The following is a 20,926-nucleotide window of genomic DNA, read 5'->3' as shown; positions in this document are numbered from 1 at the left end:
GCACTTAAAAACCCTATTTTTCTTCTTGTTACACACCTGAATGTAGCTGTCCTTGGAAAAAGTCTTAAATTTAAATGAGTCTGTAGGGGCACAAACACTGAAGAAAAGTAGGGGGAGCAAGTGGGTTTGCATAACTAGTAAGATGCTGGATCAGCTTACTCCAGCTGTAATTTCTCCTAGCTGTAGCACATTTGTTTTGGAGTTTTTTGTTTGTTGGCGGGTGGTTTTTTTTTTGTTTATTCTGTTGTGTTATTTTGTTTTTTGGTTTTTTTTAATCAAAACTTCACTGCTGGAGTTAGACAAAAAGTAGTTTATTGCCTGAAAGCCTTCACAGTGATTTGTATTTCACAAGATGAGTAGAACAGTTTCATAAAGAAAAACAAAGTTGTGGAAAAAAACCCAAAACCAGTAATTTTTGTCCTAGAAACAAATGACAGCACTTCTAGGTGCCTTCCTATGTAAATGTGCTTCCTTCAGGACACTCCAACGAGAACTTTGGATGCAATCCTTAGGCTCAACTCGTGCTTCTGTCATCATTCCTGTGCAGCACTTAGATCTGTCTGCAGAAGAACACAGGGTCTCTTCTGGCAGCTGTTAATTCCACAGACATGAACATAACATCTTCCTTGTAGGCTGCTGAACCCATGGCAGCAGAAGACATTACATTAAGAGTTATTTATGAATACAGACTCTGCCTCCAAAGCTCGACTGAAAAAACAGTGACTTGAGCCATTCTCTCCATGTCCTGTGACACTGAAGAATTTTAAGCCTGTGAGCTTTGTTTATGCATGAGAAAGACTCATGTAACAGATACCTGAGCCTTCTCGCCTCTCATTACAGGACTTTGAAGCTTGCACTTTGAAACTGAATCATTTTGATCAGCAGTATGCGGCATAACATATGGCTGACTATGGTAAAAGGCTGAGCTAGTAAAAAAGCTGGTTGATTAAATGTGAAGCAGAACAATCTTAAATATTATGAGTTATGTTCAACAACTGCTGAATGAATGCTAGAGAGAAAAAATTGGTGGTTTTGGTTTTTTTTCTTCCCCTCTAGGATCTTTGAGTTCACACAAAATAAAACATCACTGTTCATTTAACCACAGTATTGCACAATTGTATTTAGCACAATGCTAAAACATTTGTTCTATGGTTTTAACATTTGAACAGTCTAGAATTACATCTGCAGATAACTACTTGTGCAATGTCCCCATCTTAAACAGTTCTGGTCAATCAAACACTGCCTTCTTTGGTAAGAGCTTAACAAGCTTTACTGGCATCTAGTTCTTTCAAGGATGATAAAAATAAAAATCTGGCTCAATATATTTTTAAAAATGGGAAATTAGGAGTGCTCCAAACTTTTAAAAATCTCTTAAATACTTAGTGTGATTTTCATTTATCCCCAGAGTTTCGCAAGAGCTTTTCATTTATCCCCAGTCTTTCACAAGAGCTTTTTTTCCTTTTTTTTTTTGTTTTTTTTTTAGTTTCATAGACTGCTGTGTTAGAATGGATTTGTTAGAAGTCTCTCTTACAGAAGTTAGCAACAAAAAATTAAAAATGAGATTGTATCTCAAATACTTGTAACATTTACTTACCATCACAGTAAGAAAGTATCTCTCAATAATGTGCAATATTCGGCCGCAGCTATTTGAGTGATCTGAAGGAAGTGATGCCTTAGGTTTTAACTTGTCTATTTCTCAAATCCTGTACTGCCTAATGTGTAATTCTGAAGTTTCGTGTGGCCTGTTAACTACTGCTCTCTCATGCTGGTTAGACATAACAAAGCCTCTCTAGGTTTGCACTTCAAGGACACCTTGTTGTCCCTGGCCCCAAAACGTGTAAAATAAAAGCCTTTGAGAGGAGGGGCAAACTTGGGGTAATTACATCATTAACTGAAATTATAATTGGAGAATTAACCCTGATATGCAAATGGACCAAACTTATAAAAATGGGAAGAACCCATGACCCAGCGTCCATCCTGGGTGGAATCCTTTGTAGGCTTTACACTCCCAAGGTCTATGTTTGAAGGCCTTTCAAATAAATACCTACTTTTATTCTCTTATTCTTGTCTGGCCTCTGTTTTCAGGTAGCCACTTCAAGGCATCAGAAGTACTATTTTTTAACCCTGCAGGGAAGCTTGAAAGTGGCTGAATTTACTTTCTTTTTCTTTAATTCACAGGAAGCAGCAATATATTTTAAAACTGTTTATTCAGCTTCAGGTATGTCTTCTAAAGATACCTGTGGTATATTTGATGCACATCTTCCCTCATTACATCGAACACACTTAACCTTTGAGGTAATTTAGGACAAAACGTAAGAGCACTTTCAAAAAATAAAAGCAAGAGATCAGTATTAAAAATTTTAGGCAGGATAAATAGAAAATATTCTGTCTTCCTTTCACTACAAATAGTTTCAGCATAATACACTTGAAAAAGCAAAATAATCAGGGCACAAAGTCCAAGTGAATTTCCAAAGCAAACCTTATTTAAGCAAGCATTTCACCTGTGCTAACATTTCAGGGATTGGGCCCCATAGCAATAGAGAAGACAAAGCTTTCCTGAGGCGGGTTGTCTCAGGTCATTCTGCACCTTACATAGAGGAACAGAGGAAGGAAGGGTCAAAATTTTACCAAAATTAAAAATCAAACCTTGTCATGCTGGCTCCGTATGGGCAAATAATGGTCCCTCTCTACAGCAGCATCTCCATTTATGCCTGTCAGCCAGTACTGGCTCTCAGTATTAACTGCATGAAGGAACATACACCCAGGGAAATTTGGGGAAATGTTAGCAGTGGTGTCCTGCTGTCCCAGAAGGACCTTTCAGTATTCCAGAGATACAAGGCACTTGCTGGGAAGGCCTGAGATGAAACCTGTGAGTTTAGAAGATGGTCCTCTGCCCATTCAGTGATGAAGGTGTGCCATACTTCCCCTGTGATAATTCCAAAAAGGAACTCTGATTTAAAATATGTCATCTTCTGGGTATGTGAAGATTATTCCTTTGCAAAGCCTGATTTCACCCTGTCATTTATATGCTGTACTGCAATACTCTAAGTGAGATGCTTCTACAGTTGCAAAGATATGTTTTGAAAACGACATAGACAATGCAAGTTATAGTTTTTCATACAAGTTAAAAAAGCTAATCGGAATCTTCATCATCAAGGTATTCCTCTGCATTACTCAATGTTCGGACTGTACCTGGAAAGAAACAAAATTAAACCAAAGTACTAAAAATACCAGGCACAGAGGCAACAAGACTGACATAATTCACAAAAGCGACAACCATTGTTATCCTAGATTTCTGGAAGAAGAAAATGATTAAGTTTAAACCTAACCTGCTCAACTGTTTTGTGAAAAGAAATCTAAGGGAAAAAAATCATGTTTCTCTATTTTAGGAGAAGCAGCAAAGGGAGAATGGGAAGAAAAGAAATTGCAGGGCCCTGTGCTCAAGGGGCCATACTTTAAGAAAAGTACAAATTACAGTTCTTCTACTCCTTCTGCTGCGTTTAGCAGCACAATTAACACAACCTTTTTGTTTCTATGACATGATTTTAACAATTTAAATTTTTTAGAATATACTTCAGCAACTGATTTTGAATATCTGTCTGTACATGTGAAACATAAATCTGAACAAAGAGAGGGAGACAAAGTAAGCTTCCTCCAATGAAACAGTTTTAGATATGGACTATGATAGAAGCCATATGTAATTAGGAACAAGGGAGAGGAAGACTGATTATACAGAACTGAATCTCTGAAAAAGAACAATGTTTCACTTCCAGACACTGGAAGTACTTAAATGCAGACTCAAGAGACAGAAAAATGAAATTAGTGAAAATAACCAAGAAAATACAAAATACAAGGAAAGTATACAGATCAGTGGTGTCAGAGATATTACAAAAGGCGAGGCTGAGACAAAAAACCAAAAAACTGAGATTATCGGCTGTTATATCAAGGCAAGCAAAAAAAGACAGGGTGTGAAATTACCAGAGACTGGTGATAGATGAGGTGACCAAGGATGAAAAATCTGTTAGTCATTGAACCAAAATTAATTTAAAGGGAGTGAAGAAGTAGATTAGTTACTTAGCACCAGGAAATACAACATTAGTATAATTACTGGGACATCAGAACAGAGAAAACACCTGTACCAGGTGCCTACAATAGACATGCAAAGATGAACAAAGTGCTTTTAATAGGGATTAACTAAGTTTAGGAAAAAATTACGTATTATATATATATACATACATATACGTATGTATGCATATATATGTATGTATGTACACACACAAACACACACAGAGAAGGACTTCTGCCATTTTTTACAACTGCTTTCTTAAGAACCAAGATTGGGAGAAATAATTTGCCAGTTTTCCGGGAAATTTTGATTTTACCTCTACCAAAGAGCAGGACAATATTTTTCCTGCAACTGCTCTTCCTGGCCTTCTCAAGTTGCAGTCAGCTATTCCTCCATTTTAATTACCATAACCTCTAGGCTCCTACAGGTTAGCATTTCCTCTGTTCTCACTAGTCCTGTGATGATGCAATTGCTATACTGCAATACCCCATCAAAACCAACTGTAACTCTGCATGTGTTTTTAAGTAATTTCTTGTTTCACTTAGAGTTTCCACCCTAACTTCAGCCTCCTGAAAGGTATAGGTAATAGCAGTTACACAATACTGAACAATCCAGTCTTTTTTCAGCTTTTTAAAACAGCTTCTTTAACTCTTTTGGACTTGGACACTATGCTATTGGGACAGATGAACACAATGGGAGGCAGTGAGACTATTTTGATCAACACCTGAAAGCATTCTTTCCTTAGAAAAGTCACTCAGAGACACATAGAAATTATAAAGTAAAAAATCTAGCAGTAAGAAAAAGAGGATCGTCTGTTGGTGCTTGTTTGGCTTAAGTTTGGAGGAACAAACAAGCATATGCGGCAAGACAGCACACTGTTTTATTCTTGTAACCTGTCCCTTATGGTATGCTACTTCTAAAATAGTTTCCATCCTTGCTTTCATTCTGCCTGAAGGGCCTGTCTTCTATTTCCTTCCCTTTCTTTACCATTTTCACATATTCTGAACTCTGTTGCCTCTTGCTGACACAAGGTGGCATTTTGTGTGGAGTCAGCAGCACTGCATAAGACAAACCATGTTCATATCATAGCTCTAAACTAACCCTCTCAAGTGAGCCCTTCCAAACACAACTCTTAGCCCATGTAATTCCCAAATGGTTTTTATGGCTATCAATATATCGGTATTTGGTTAAAATATTAAGTGTCCTCCAAAAGTAAAATTATCAAACAAAATCAGAAATACCTGCACTCTGTTTCTTCTTAAGCAAGGAAGCACAAGCTGCGTTTGTTGCCATATCTAAAGCCAGTTTCTTCTCATTGTTTTTCAGATCTGTTCTTGCCCCTTCGTGAAGAAAATTTTCATCATGAATCACTATCCCAGTTATTTATCAACCAATGTCATTATGATATGAATTTCACTAACGTGGGTAGAACAATAAAGGACAAGGGAATCTGACCTACTGACTGCTCTGAAGCAGACCAAAAGCTATGGATGCTCTTCCATAAGCTACAGTTGATTAGGGAACTTGCTGGCTGCTCTTCCTTTTTAAGAAGCAGATGTCATTGCTGTTCTGGGGTTTAAGTGCCTAATTTTGTCTGTAAAGCAGGATGAAATTATCTTGAGCAAGTGAGATGTCTACCTTCCAAACAGCTGCCAGATTTTTCTGCGAGACTTTTCCTGCAAGTCAGGCAGGTGACTGATGGCTAATGACTGCACCTGAGTTATATGGAAACACTTAAGAAATATAAATTAAAAAACCTTCAAGAATCTAGTCTGCACACAGATTGTTGAAACCTTGGTGAAGATCTTTACCCTTTTCCAGCAGCATCTCTACAATATCTGCATAACCTTTCCATGCAGCAGCATGCAAAGCTGTGTCTCCCAATTTGTTCTGTGGAGTTAGAGGGAAAAGCAACAGGATTAAAATGCAGCAAAAAAACTTTCAGCTTCTACCACGGGTGAGTAACACCACGCCTCTACTGTAAGCGTCTATTGGTTTAACCTACCTGTTGGTTTAACTCCAAGTTTGCCTGGGTAAGCAGAACATCTACTACATCTGCAGAAAACAGGGAGAGATGTTAAGAGAAAAATGTAGTGGAAACATACATGCTTTTTTTTGCATTCGTTGTAGTTAAGATTCAATGAAAGACCAATCAAATCAGCTAATGAAAATCTGTAAGTCAGACTGCATTGGGCAACCAACCATTAGTCACAAAACATGCTACTGCATACAATACCCAAAATAATACCAGAGTTCTTTTTGATCTGTCCTTCTTCCACTCTGCTTATAAGTTACACTAATTAGCATGCCTGCTTCAACAGCAAAACCAAAACACAGCATTTGATGGAGCTGAACCTCCCTTCTAGCCTGATTTTTATTTACAAAAAAATAGAGTAACATTGAAAAAAACCCATCTTCATTATTTAGTGCTGCAATTTTATCAGTCAGCCTAACAAGCATATCAAGAAAACCAGAGAACAGTAATTTCAAATTAATTCTCTGATACCTTTATGTCCTCCATGGCATGCCCAATACAGAGCTGTGTTTCCAGCTTTGTCTAAGCCATTGACACCAACTCGATTATCCAAACACTCTCTCAACCAGCTTAGGTTGCCTGAAAGACAAAATCAGTTTTGATTACCTTTTTTTCCTTTGAAAAGTTAAAAAACCATTAAAGGTTCTTTAAAGGAAATAGTCCTTTCTGAAAGTGATTAGCAGCAACATTTATAATTCATTGAACAACCAGCCATACCAAAAATCATACCAAGTCATACCAAATGTCTTTTCTTCCATTCCCAGAAGACCTTTATATCCCTATGTAGTTAAATGGATGGTACCACACTTTTTCTGTGTATACACAGAGTGGCAATTCTACCAGGCTGTATCTCACTTTTTCAAAGCTGTAAAACTTAGCAGATAACTTGCTCAAGAAATAAGACAACCAAAACAGGCAGAACATATTCTAAATATATTATTATTACTATAGCAGAAAACAAGTAAATAATCCTTTAGCATTACACAACTAAAACACCAAACATACCTCGTTTGGCAGCTTCATGCAGCGGATTATCAATAGACTCTGCTTGCTCTGCCACTGAAATGAAAGAGTAAATTCTAACTACTTCTGAAACATGTACTTGACACCTGTGTGGAAATAAAACATATTTGATTCTAACATGAAAAGAGATTTGTGAGTGACAGACTAATGAGATGCACTTTGATTTCCTGTGTATGGGAAGCTAATACAGAGAAAAGCTTGTGAAAACTTCAAACAACAGCATCAAATTGCACAATCTATCTAAATCAGAAGACATGATCCTAGTACTCTGTTCTTATGGTCTGCAAAAGCTTCTGTTCTGCTTATGCATGCAAATTTTGCAAATGTGCAGAGACACCACCCCTACCCTGGTCTAAAATTGAAGCTTTACAGATAATCTCAGTGGGAACATGAATTAACAGGTTGTTTGGGTTATTTTAAATATAACACACTTCAATATTCAAAAGAAATTTGAATGCAGATATGTTGCATGTATCAACTAGTCTTGCATATTAACAGTGCATGACCTCTGATCTCTGGCAGATAGCATGAGTAGAATCAGTTTGGAAATCACAAACTAAAGTGAAATTTGATGCCATGGTGGTCTCAATGACTACGCCATAGATTTCTATTAATGTATTTCTACTAACTACAGGGCAGGGAAAACAGCATTGCTACCGTAATGTTTCCTACTGCAGATGGGACAACAGGAAGCAACTTCGGTCATATTGGCAACTGTGATGCAATCTGTCATGAGACACTGCTACTCTGCCTACAATTCCTGGCAGGACTTGGAAGAATTGTGTATTCGTTGCTTTTAAAAGTGATTTTAGTTGAATCTGAAAAAGCAGTTTCTATTCAGCCCAGACACATATGGGATATTTAACGCGGTGCAATCCCCAAAAAAACCAATGTTTTCTGTGGCTGAATATATTCACTAAAAAAACAACAAAAGGCAAACAAGACCCCATCCTTCAGATACAAGTGTTCTTCCCCTCAAAACTGAGAGTATCTCAGTATCTGTTACCTGCATAACCAGAAACATGAACACTCAGCAAACTCAAGCTGCCTCTAGGTTATAAAAACACAAGACAACCTGTCCACTGCTGATGTACAGTGGTAACTGATACTGCAGATGGATGTATTCTGAAACACATGGTAGAGTACTGTTAAGTACCAATACTGTGATCTGATTTTGAAAAGACAGCTATTTCCTTTGATTGCGAATGATCTTACCAAATAAAAATATTCTAGACTTTACCATAGTTGCTTGGAATTAGTCCAGTTCTCCCTTTGCAAGTTCCTTTCCACCAATTTGTATCACTCTGCAGAGAAAAGGGAAAATATTTTAGATGGGATAATTTGCATCTCAGAAGTATTCAGTCTGTGTGAGATGCCTTAGACTCACCATGTCAGAGATGTAAATGATATCTCCTTCTTCAAAGTACAGTTCATCTGGCTTTAAAAAAAAATTAAGAAGAGTAAACAGTAGCTTAATATGTGTATGCAAGAAAAACAAATACCTGGATAAGTCAGAATACATTCACCTCTTCATTCAAAACAATGATGACTCAATTTCTCTATCACCTACACAACAGCCTGACAGTCTCTAGCTTGGCTTGCTTACAGCTAACTTTCTGGATCTGTAACTTTCCTAACAACACAAAGACTGTGGCCTTTCCAATGAAGAGCTGTGCAACAGAAGCAGTGAAATACATCTTTTGTTTGTTAACTTCATCCCCTTTTTGGTTGGTCCCAGTTCACCAGATCTCTTAGTCTCAACTATCATTGTTGCCTTTGGAAGAAAAAACAAATTATTTAACATTTCTGATCTTTGATTGTTGGTAACTGATACTACAGAAGAAAGCATGCTACTTTTAAAAAGAGCTGTTCTTAAAAGAGACTGATGATGAATCAGACAGTTTTATTCACATTAAGAATGACTATCCATCAACAAGCTTTATCATTAAAATTTTGGTACAGTTAAGTCTAACATGCCAGTACTAGCAGAACTAAAGAAATATTACAGACAAGGCTAAAACTAAGATTCTCAAACCACTGAAGTCTAGATGTACTTACCGTTCTGGGCTCAAATGTATACAGGGCCCTGAATACTTTCACCTGCCCTAAAAAAAAAAACCCAGAAAAACCCCAATTAAAAAAAAAATCAGTACCAGTATCATGCCTTTAAATGCAGCCCTTAAATCCAAATACATTCCTTTCCTTCAAGCTTAATGCCAGTTGCTGAATGAATTTGTGCTACACTTCTATCAAAGAAAATCATGATGAAAAGGCTCAGCAGCGTGAGTTAAAAAATCCAGGAACATGGGTTATGAAGGAAACTGGACTGATCAGTTACATGTAAGTACCCTCTTCTGCACACCTAACATGCTCTTTTATAGCTCACTGTGCAACAAAAGTGTTGTCATTGATTTCTGAGGAAAAGTGTAGTTTCATTCATATATACCCTCACACACTCATACATGCTGTACATACTAGTATTACTAACATCAAATCTGTCACATGACAATTAAAGAAAGAAGAAAGAAACAAACCAATGACCAATGTCAGCAACATGTTCTTATACTTACTTGCAGTCATTATTAGGAAAATAATGCAGTAGCACAGAACTCATTAAAGAAAAATGACAAATGGTGACACAGTCCTATTTAATGTACTGATGTGCTGTTCTATTTAGATGCTTAAAATAAGCTATAGGGTGTGCAATTCCAGTAAATGGGAAACATTTATTTTAAAAGGCCAATTTGGAAGAGACTGTCAGCAGCATTCAAGCCAAGAAAAGATAACCTTAATGCAGAGAGATACAAATTTAATTGCATAAACTGCAAAAGAAGCTTCCCGACAAATGTTTTTAAAAAAATTCAAAAAGTACATTTCAATACCATGAACAGAATGTACAGGTACAGAAGAAACATGTATATTATATAATTAGCTAACTGCTGGAGTCCATTGGACTCAATGGAGAAATATATTATGCAGACAGTTCTGTATTGTTTACTTTTAGCTATCTTAAGTCTTAAGCATGTAGGTTTATTTACTTTTAAATGTGTTGAACTTGGAGGTGTAGGTTACACACAGGTTCTTACACTATATATGTTTATACAGATTATCTTGTGACTGAAGCAGTGTCTGATCCATCAGGACAATAGGTCCAGGCTATTTTGTGTACTCAGAGAAACTGATGAACCTACTGCCAAAGGCTGTACTGTACAATAAAGTGTACACATGCAATGTTTTGCATAGTTTATTAAATGGAGCTAAGCAAGTACAGACAGAGTAGGTTTCAAGAAAAAGCCTTTACCTTTTTTATTAAGAACCATCATCTCTAGAATTGTTTTTGTCTCCTTTTTTTTGCTAGATGTAGTCTTTATTACCCCAGTATCTAAAATCCTACTCACAACAGTGATCAGTTTAGGAAGTTAACTTAAGAGCTTTAAAAATAACATTCTGAAGGTGAATATGCTGACCACCTTGAGAAAGGAGGATGGTACCCAACTGCCATTTTGCAGAACCCCTTGGGGTGGTTCTTAAATTGTATTTTCAAGTGCCTCTGGATATTCCCTAGCAAGAGCAATGCCAAGACATACTTGTAAAGGCATAACTACTAAGCAAAACATTTCCGTAGCCCTCTATTCTCAGGCTTTTGCGTGACTAAGTGTATGTAAAACTATAAACATAAAATGAATCTGTATAAACACATTGTCAAGTGCATACAGATAATGTACATATCTTTTTTTTATAATCTGTAACTGCTCCTCACAGTACTTAATTTTTAGTAACACAACAGAAGTTCAATTTGGCTTTATTGGTTGGTTCTTTCTCACACAGCACCCATCTCCTAGACACAAAAGGTCCAAAACTTCTCAAACCTTCACCCCAGACACTAAATACTTCCAACTGTGGCAACTGCTAAAAAGAATGAAACCTGAGTTATGTTTACTACCTATATAGAAGTGATGAACAAGGACAGTAGACAGTAATGCATCCTGGACCAAAGTGCTTCAGCATGAAGCATGTGAACTGCAGCTGGGGAGAAGTCAAGCCACAACAATGAAAAATAAATGAAGAAAAAAAGAAAACAAAAAAGAATGAGAGATGACAAAACAGGATGGAAGACAGGAGTACTGCCCCTTCTCCTTGGCTTTCTCCCACAGAAGACACAAAAACACAACACAGAACTGCACACTGACAACTATGGAGATTACAACCATCATCCACCAATTCTCAGCATTTAATTTAAGTAAGGGGAAGAAACGGACAACAAAAGGGAAGAATAAGAAATATTAAAAGGGGAAATGAGAAGATGGCAGAAGACAGGGACAAGGAGGAAATACGCATTTGTGTGTTGCATGTCTTTCGTAATAACGTACTGCATATGTGCCAACAGATTTTCTAAAGTTATCACACCTGTGGAGGCAAAGAAGACTGGAAACACTGATACAGTGTGTCAGCTGATTACAGTACAGCTGACACATTGTTTAAACAAAAGGCAATTCATTGTTCGTTTGTGGGGGTTTTTTTTAATTCTATAAGCCTCAAACAGAGTTACTTCCCCAAACGTCCAACTGTCATGTCACAGACCAACACATGCTAAAACATTCTCCTGTGATGAAATACAAAGTACAAATTTGCATGTATAGAACTACAGGTCTGGTTAATGTTAATTTCACAGTACTTTATATTGAAGTTAAACACTACCCATTAGTGGCACCAATCTTTAAAAAATTTCTTTATAAAGAGACATTAAGGCTGTTTACTTTGCTGCATTTAAGATCTTAGAACAAGGGGACTTTAGCATTTGTAATAGATTTTTTTGTACCAAATTCTAACACAAAAATTCAGTCTAGGAGATTAAAATAAAAAAATGTTAGCACACAAAGTGGACATTAGACTTGAATCCCAGTTCTGCAGACACAGAGAAATCATATTTTATTAGGTGCATGGGTATCTGTAATCACTGGAAATACTTTTATCTAGCAGTACCTATCTCTAGGCATGCAGACAGACTTAGAGCTTGCTTTGGAATATGCAAAAAGATAGAAAGCACCCGAACTCTTCCTCTGCCCCCACTTACTACTACACGTTTCTAGATTCCTGTGGGATGGTGAACCAGTAATTAGCACTCATTTGAATTTATGAAAGTTGACTGACTGCACCTGCCCACCACATGCTTTTAGAGGACAAAGTAATGAGAATACAGAACACATATGTACCTTTTTAAGATTTCAAGGCACCGGGCACACATAAATTAGTTTATTCTCAACATGATTTAATGAGAGGAGTATCCCTTTCAAAAGCAAAGTACATGGAGGCACAGGGCAGTGATAAGTCCCACAACAGACCTTTTTCTAAGCACAGGGATTTAAAGGGTTCTTCTTTTCAATCCTGTTATGCCCTGCTTGGTGGGTTTAGGGGAAGGTTGTTTGATTCATTTAGCACAGAGAAACAACAAAAATCTTCAATAACAAACTCTTAATTGCACACTTTTAGAACATTAAGGTAGAATTAGGTACTTGGCAAATTTTAAAGCAAAATCCAGACAAACTAAGGCACCTCACAAACAATAACTTAGCCAACTTTAACTTAACCAGACACAGGGCACTTACTAAGGCATTGACTGGAATTTTTTTGTCTGGTTTACAATATATTTTAAGAAGAAGTAGTTAGGAGAAGAAAGAAAGAAAGGATAAGAGTAGAAAGATATCACCACCCATTGACCCAGTGACAAGACTGTTGCAACTTTGACAATCACAGTCAAAATGATGGTCCCAACCTTGATCCATAGTGAAAAACCCATGAAGCATGAAGTTAAATGTATTAACATATGCTCAGGTGGGAATACCTAGGTACCTCCTAGGGAGTAGCAGGGTGCAGGAGCAGGGGGAAATTAACACTCACTGATATACCACTGTGGATCACCTGCAGTCCTCTGGTGGAAGGCCTCAGAAATTGGTCTGGGGTTGGGGTTTTGGATGGTTTATGGCACATTCTAAGACATGATAGTTGCCTCTCAAGTCAGCATAGTTGAGCAAGTTACACCCCACCAGAAGGGATGAATACCTTCAGGCTTAGTGTGAATGTCCACCACCTTCCCCGCGGAGGGGAGCTTTCACACCTGAGCCAGTTGAGTAAGGGAAGACATGAGAAAACACTTCTTATAGGCCTCTTTTCTTATCTGGCTCAAACCCCAGCTTCTTGCTAAACACAGGCTGGTTTGTTGTGGTCATCCTCTGGTGCTCACACGCTCTCCACTTGGGCTGTTATCTTGCACATCATCAGCAAAGCACACTCTGCTTTTGCAAATTTGAGACGTTAACCAGTAATACTTCAGTCTCAAAAATCCCACACTTTAGTCATAAGACTGTCTTCTCCCTTCTTGCGGAATTTGCATTAAACATCTGCAAAACAACTACCTGACAAATAAAAAAGCTAACTTATTATACATACTTAATAGATACAATTACTCCTAGCATACAAACCTCCCAAGTCGCACAACTTGTCAAACCCTCCTGCAGAAACACAACATGGTAAAGGAGTCAAACTAACCATTCTCTGTAACCAGCAACACAAAACTAATGACTTTGTCAGGTTGGACTGACCCCACAACCTTTAATTTATTTTGAATAACTTACCTATAAACTTCTCCAGCTTTTTTGAGGGAGGGAAACATGCAACTCATAATTCTAAGATGATCCTTTCCCCACTAAGCACATAAAAGCAAGGAAATGGAGAAACTGAACAGTAGCAAAAGCTTAAAAATGCAGCTTCTGATAGGCACTGAACTGAAGAGAGACAGCTGCTGTGCTTCATAATGCTAAGTAATAAAAAGATAAAACCACCATTTTCTAAGAAGACTGTAAGATTTTTGTTTTCTTCTTACAACTTCGAGATTTATTTTTCATCAATTGCAGTACCATTAACAGATGATTGCTTCCAAAGAAGTGCTAAGTAAGGAGTACAGCAACAAGGAGTTACTGTTTCTCTCACAGTGACTTTTTTTCCCGACTTCCTTTCTGCTCTTTCACTCCAGCTTCTCTAAACTACCACAGCCATTAGCATTAAAATCCTCACTATTACCAAAACATTCTCCACTTTCTCTCACTTGCTTTCAACCCCCCCCCAATGAAATTCTAAAAAAGAAAAAACCCAAAAAAACAACCTGTAACTGCATGGCACTACCTACTCAGGTATTTGTGTTAGGCTGAAATTTCAGCACCAACGGGGAGAAAATGCAATTTCATTAGCCGTCAATTAATATTACTTCCTCAAACAAAAAAACACCCTAACACAGTTCTTGGTTCAAAACATGCATATTGTAAACAAAATAATGATGGCAGTATGTCAGTGTTCACAGGAGATACCAAGGCTTGGCCCCACTGACAGGAGTCTTTTGTTAGCATCTGCCATAGAGAACCATAATCACATCTCATTGACTCAAGCAAGATGCTACAAATCAGATATTAATCCTGATGCAGCATCTTTTCATTACTGCTATTAAGACTAAGCAGCTCAAGACTACCATAAAAATCAGAATAACTAACTTAAGATGAACCGACTCACTGTGTGTCACAAAGCACTGTCAGTGCCTACAGTACAGAGAAGGATAATCTCTGTGCTGTAGAAAATCAGAACAGACTATGGTAATCAACAGTTAGTTAAAAAACTGCAAGTCTATCAATGTCTTCAAGGGTTCAAGCTAATCGTGGGTTGTCATCAGCCATCTTTCTCTTTGCTCCCATAATGCTGCACAGAAACAGTTCAGAATCAGGTACTCTAGCACCAACTTGATTGAAAACAACTAATTTGAACCCCTACCTGTAACAAATGGCCCAAAAGGAGAAAATATGCAAAGGATACGGTATGTGGGCAAGAAGAAGGACAGCTTGCATGCTCCAGGGCATATGCTAGTTTTGATCTCCTTCCAGAACATTTATAACTGGGAATAGGAATTTTGATATATATTCAGATTAATTTCTTTCAAGGAAGTGAAAGGCATCTTACAGAAAAAGTGTGGTAGTAATGGAGCAGTCTTTGTTTTCTCAGTGCTGGCCTAAGAACCTACAAAGGAATTACATGATCTGGTAATGTATACCAGCAATTTTAAGTCACAACCTTTTAGCCAAGGGGGAAATACCAAAGGTAAGATGCAGATTAGAATAATTTGTGATACACTTGCAGTTTGTTTTAGTAAGAGAAAACATGTTTATCTTATGATCTCCATGTTTCTGAGGAGATGTGCAATTTTATTAGTAGGACATTATGGCCAAACTGAAACTTTTTTCCTGGTTTCTCATAGAATCACTTAGGTTGCAAAACATCTCTGAGATCATCAAGCCCAACCATTAACCTACCACTGCCAATCCACTGAACTGTGTCCCTAAGTGCCACATCCACTTGTCCCTTTACATACCTGCAGGGACTCATTCCTTTCCCTGGAAAGCCTGTTCCAATACATGACAAACACCCTCAGTGAAGCAATTTTCCATAATAGCCAACCTAAACTTCCCTGGCACAACTTGAGGCCATTTTCTCTTGTCCTATCACTTGTCACTTGGGACAAGAAACAAGCACCCAACTTGCTACAAGCTCCTTTCAGATAGTTGTACAAAGCAGTAAGATCTCCCTGAGCCTCCTTTTCTCCAGGCTAAACATCCCCAGCTGCCTCAGCTACTCCTCATACCAACTACTCTCTAGACCCTTCACCAGCTCTGTTGCCCTTCTCTGGACTCTCTCCAGCACCTCAATGTCTTTTTTGTAGCGAGGGGCCCAGAACTGGACATAAGACTTGAGGTGCAGCCTCACCAGTACCCAGTACAGGGGGACAGTCACTGTCTGCTGGCTACACTACTTTTCATGCAGACCAGGATGCCACTGGCCTTCTTGGCTACCTGGGCTGGGTCATGTTCAGTTAGCTGTCAACCAGCACCCCCAGGTCACCTCCATGAAGCTTTCCAGCCACTCTGTCCCAAGCCCGTAGCACTGGGAATTAGAAAACGAGGTGCTTTGCACACAGGCCTCCAAACAGGTATAGAAGTATTAGAAATACTTTTTACAGGAGTGTAGTTTGTACTTTGGCATTCTGCTCACAGACCCAGCAGAGTTCAACATAGCATTTAAGGATTGCGACAACTGAGACAATAAAAGGTGGAGTCTCCAGTGTTTAGAGAACCATCTTCAACTTCTAAGTAATGCTTACTAGAAAGGGGAAGTGAACACAGAGAATACATGTTGGGGGGGAGGGGGGAAGACTCTATTAAACAAACAAGCAAGCAAGCCTAGTAATTTGTTTAGGAACACATTAAAAAGAATGCAAAGTACAGACTGGTGCCAGCATAGATGACAAACTGGGGTATCCAGGAACAATCATGGACTGCACTAACCAGTATCTGGAATGGAAGGAACACGCGTCATTTCCTTACAGAAAATCAGAAGTAAAAATGTTCTCACAGAAGATATAAGTGAACACAATGTCACTGGCACAGCTTGATGCTGAAATCTTCTATTTCTTATTGACTTTTTTTTGTGAATACCAGCATGCCTTCACTTGTAGAAAGCTTGTCTGAGGTCCCAGCAACTTGCAGTAATGAGAGGGTTTGAGGTCAGAAATGAAAGTTTATAATTCATACTGAAAGCAGACTGGGAACTGTTTAATTGTTTCTCTGATGTTTTTCTCCCCTCAGACCTGATGACTACAGTGTAACTCCCCACATTCACATGCTCACATCTTCCTAGCTGACAGAAACCTTTCTGTAAGTACAGAAGAAATCCAAACCACCACCACTTACATCAAATTTAAGCCTACTGCCAAGGCCTTAGGCATGTGACTCAATGCAAGTGTTCTGCTCCTGTGAATGCTGTCACAGCTCCTACTTTACCTTAGAATTGAGGTGAACTTGTTTGTGATTCAAACTAAATATTTATGTCCAGAATCCTACTTTTAACTCTGACAGCTACTAGTGGGAGCAAAGTCAACAAACCTGCTTTGAGGTAGCAACCCTTTATGCTACATCCTTATGTTTCCTCCGGCCTCCCTCTCAAATGGTGCAATTTAAAATGGTGCAATTAATTTCCTTGGTACAAAGACTGGTCTTTCTCTATAAAATATAAATGTTGTGTCAACTCTAGGCCAGGATCAACAAACCTTACTGCATCTGGTGAACATGAAAATAAGTAAGGCTTTTTAAAAATATCAATATACCCTTTTCATCTCCTGAAAAGCTTTTGCTGCACACTATATAAGGCTCTAATCAAAAAGATGTCATCACTTAGCACTCTTCAAGGAGAGAGTGCTTAACTAGCAGACAACTAAGCAGAAGCCATTAATCGTCAAATTCAAAGGACTTAATAAGTAACTTTTGTAAATAGCATTAATATCCAACATGATATGAACTCTGCAAAGAATAATGTAGTTTGAGACAACAATACATTTCTTAAAAGATGGAGGGGAAACCCTACTCTTGCATAATGCTGACAGAAAAGTATGTTTCTGCTATTTTCAACATCCACTCCGTTCCCTTTTATTTTTGATAGAGAGTCTAAATAAAAAAATACAGCTAGAAAATAGTAACAATACAGAGTTACAAGAGGAAAGCAAAGCACTTCTTTCAAAAAAAAAAAAAGCCCCAAAACACTAGAACTTAAAACACTTATAAAGCCTCTATAAACAATCTTGTCCCCTTACCCAAGGGCTGACTACACACCCAAAAGAGTAGCTCAAGTGTTGACAAACACAGTTGTCTCACATGTCGATGTCAAAACCATCTCTCTGTAACTGAAATCTTTATGTGCTGTGCACGCAACAGGATTTACAGAAAAGCAATCTGTCAGAAAAAATGCTCTCATGTACTGAAGAAGATGACAGTGCCACAGCTAGTTGGTTTTTCCCCTTCACATCTTTTTTCCCACATTTTTAAAGCACTGTCCAACTGCAATGTCCAAAATCCCTGAGTTGAGCAGTGAAGACTCACTGCTTTAAAAAGGGTATTTATTTCAAGATGTATTTTCACTTCCCCACCATCAAAATATTTCCTTCCTTCTCTGTCCAATCTGCACTTCTTATTTCCCAAACACATAGGATTGGACTACAGCAACCAATGTCTTGCTTTCTCTTCTCTTTGTCCTGAACTGTAGTGATCCACCAGCAATGCAAGCAGGCTTGCTATTCCTGACAGAGCTTATAGACTTGATACCTAATAATGATCAGTGAAGAAAAATTAACACAGCTTGACCAAAGGCACCAAGACATTCTAGCAAATGCAGTCTAAATGCCACCAAAAGAGACAGCCTTCCACTGCTGTAGAAACTATTTCACCACATGCAGTTCCTATATTTATGTCTTTAAATAACAACTATCTATAACCCTAAGAAATTCAATTGAAGTATCAAAGGCATAACAGTTATCATACAGAAGTAAGTCAGACATGCAACTACAGAGATATTTTGAAGTATGCTAGAAGACAATCTCTTTCAGAAAATTACTTCGAAAAAGCTGACACAACAGATGCCATAAAATTTTCTCTCTTCAAAAATTAGGGATTTGGAAAAATTAATTCTATTACCCTTAATCAGCTCTGAAAGTCATCAGCAAGACAATCTTGTTTTCTTTGTCTTCCTTCTCCTACAAATTTCCTTTTGCTGTGTCAAGCACTCCTGCTGGTAAACCAGCTCAGCAAGTTCACTAGACATAAAAATAACCTTACATAAAAAAGTCAGAGCACCACCAGCTTGTCACGTAACTGAACGGAAGGGAAAGGGATGGTGGGGGTAGGGAAGCTGTCCTTTTGATGACAGTCCGCATTTTATCAGATCAAGCACACTGCAAACTGGACTCCATCAAACTAAGGAGAGACACCTAGTATTAGACAGAACTTGTCTGAGTCAATCTGAGAGCTCCTGCAAGTTAGGCAGGGCAAGTCTTTAACTCCTTAAGAATCTTACATTAAATTTAACTCATCTTATTAAAAAACAGAAAACTGAGTTATCAACTTCATGGGAAAATCCCACTCTTCATGCACATATTTAGCTGTGAAACACCACATCCTTTCAGAAGCCTGCTGATTTCCCCAGTACTGATTATTTCAATAAGGCTCCACAACAGCACTGCTTTCATTACTGTCTTTTTCATTTAAAGTAAGCTGTTTTCAAAGAAGCTGAGCAAATTGCAGGGCAGAGGAACTTCTGAGGATGGAACTACATCCAGAGAGCTTTTGCTTCTGCAGGCAGGTTGAGACTGATGGTTTAAATGGTCCAAACTTCTACACTTACTTGACTTCAAATTAAAAGCTTGTTTTGTAAGCTGTCTAGTTAAAATACTCAATTAGGTTATGAATTTAATTATTTTTTTACATCAGCATTTCAAATAGTATTCCAAGTGCAAAAGAAAATTGAAATTCAGATGTATTTAGGGATCAGATAATCCTGTTTTGGGAGACACCAACTAGTCTTACCTATTTAATTAGAATCACAGTGAATTTTTAATTTTTAAGTAACAATTTAAATTATTACACTGAGAGATGACACACAAACATGATAAATAGCCATTAAATTTTCCAGATCAATTCTTTACTTTAAAAAACGCAAAGCTCTAAAGCTAATGGTTAAATTTTTTACAGAAGAATGTATATTTACCTGAAAGATGCCACTTCTATTCTAAGATTTAAAACTGTGCAACTTCCAATGGCTTCTCAATATATTTTTCGAAAAAACTATTAACTGGTTGCTACTAATTTCTTTTAAAAATCAGCTTTGCAGTAAATTTTTCTGAAAAAAACCACAGGAGCAAAACCGTACACATCGATGACTAAATGCACTAGAAAGGGCGATGTGCACATTGACGCCTGAATTTCAAAGAGCACAAAGAGTTTGGCTGTCAAGAGTCCTATAAGGGAAAACAGTAGATGCCATCCTTGAAGATGAAGAATGTTGCACGCGACTATACTATAAAACTAATTTTTATGCGTTAATACATTGCTAATCCGTGCAATCACGAGGCAAACCTCAGAGTATTTCAGTGTTGTTTCTGAAAAGGGTGAACGGTTTCCTGTGCGTTTCAGGCTACGCAAGCCGCTCCTCTACGGCTGCTGCCGGCCGGGCGCGCCACGACGCCAGTGCCACCCCTGGGCACTGCGGCTCCCTGCTGCAGACGAGGAAGGCCGGGCGAGAGGGCTCCGCACAAGCCCAGCGACAGGGACCTTGTCCCCAGGCGATGGCTCCGATTTGGGTGCACTCGCCAACCTGCCCCCGAGCTAGATCGGGCGCGGGGTCCGGCCCAGACACGATGCCCGAGAACAGCCCCACGGTGCTTTCCAGCCACGGGAAGGACAGCCCTCCTTGCCGGCACCAAGCTTGCGGTGTTGAGGTTCATGGCGGCAGGGTGCGGTCCGGAAAGGAAAGACGGCTGTGCGCCACTCCCACCCTCGCCCAGGCTCTGCCCGGGAGCGCAGACCCGAAACCCAAGCCATTCACGTGTCAGCGGGCAGCGGGCTGGGTGGCGCCCCGCACGGGGACGACGGGCCAGGCCGCTCCGTCCTTCCCTCACCTGGCTTGGCCGGTTTAGGTGGCGGCTTGGACATGGCTGGAGCCGATCTAAGCACGGACGGGGGAGCGGCGCGACGGCGATCGGCTGCCTGGCGCAGGCCCGCGGTGAGAGGCGGTGGTGCGAGCCCCCGGCAGGCCCAGGGACGGCGCGGCGGCGGCGGAGGAGCCGAGGCGCAGGAGCCGGGACGAAGGGCGGGTCCCTCCCGCCCCCAGCGGCCGCGGCCGCTGCCGCTGCCTCGGCCCCGGGCGGCACGCGGCCAATCAAC

At 39.1% G+C, this 20,926-nt stretch overlaps 1 protein-coding gene across 1 annotated transcript; it reads right to left on the bottom strand.

Moving 5' to 3' along the window:
* Nucleotides 1-299: 299 nt before the first annotated feature.
* OSTF1 (osteoclast stimulating factor 1) lies at nt 300-20,841 on the bottom strand. The gene is made up of 10 exons (XM_048291307.1): nt 20,662-20,841; nt 9,183-9,229; nt 8,512-8,562; nt 8,365-8,428; nt 7,107-7,160; nt 6,573-6,680; nt 6,072-6,121; nt 5,878-5,956; nt 5,308-5,406; nt 300-3,192 (listed from the first exon to the last, which is right to left on the bottom strand). The coding sequence occupies exons 1-10, from the start codon at nt 20,693-20,695 to the stop codon at nt 3,134-3,136; spliced, it is 645 nt and encodes a 214-aa protein (XP_048147264.1). The 5' UTR covers nt 20,696-20,841; the 3' UTR covers nt 300-3,133.
* Nucleotides 20,842-20,926: the final 85 nt, after the last annotated feature.

The sequence above is a fragment of the Corvus hawaiiensis genome, chromosome Z, assembly GCF_020740725.1.
Source record: "Corvus hawaiiensis isolate bCorHaw1 chromosome Z, bCorHaw1.pri.cur, whole genome shotgun sequence".
NCBI lineage: Eukaryota > Metazoa > Chordata > Aves > Passeriformes > Corvidae > Corvus > Corvus hawaiiensis.
The sequence above is the reverse complement of the archived record's forward strand: the minus strand, read 5'-3'. Positions and strand labels throughout refer to the sequence as shown.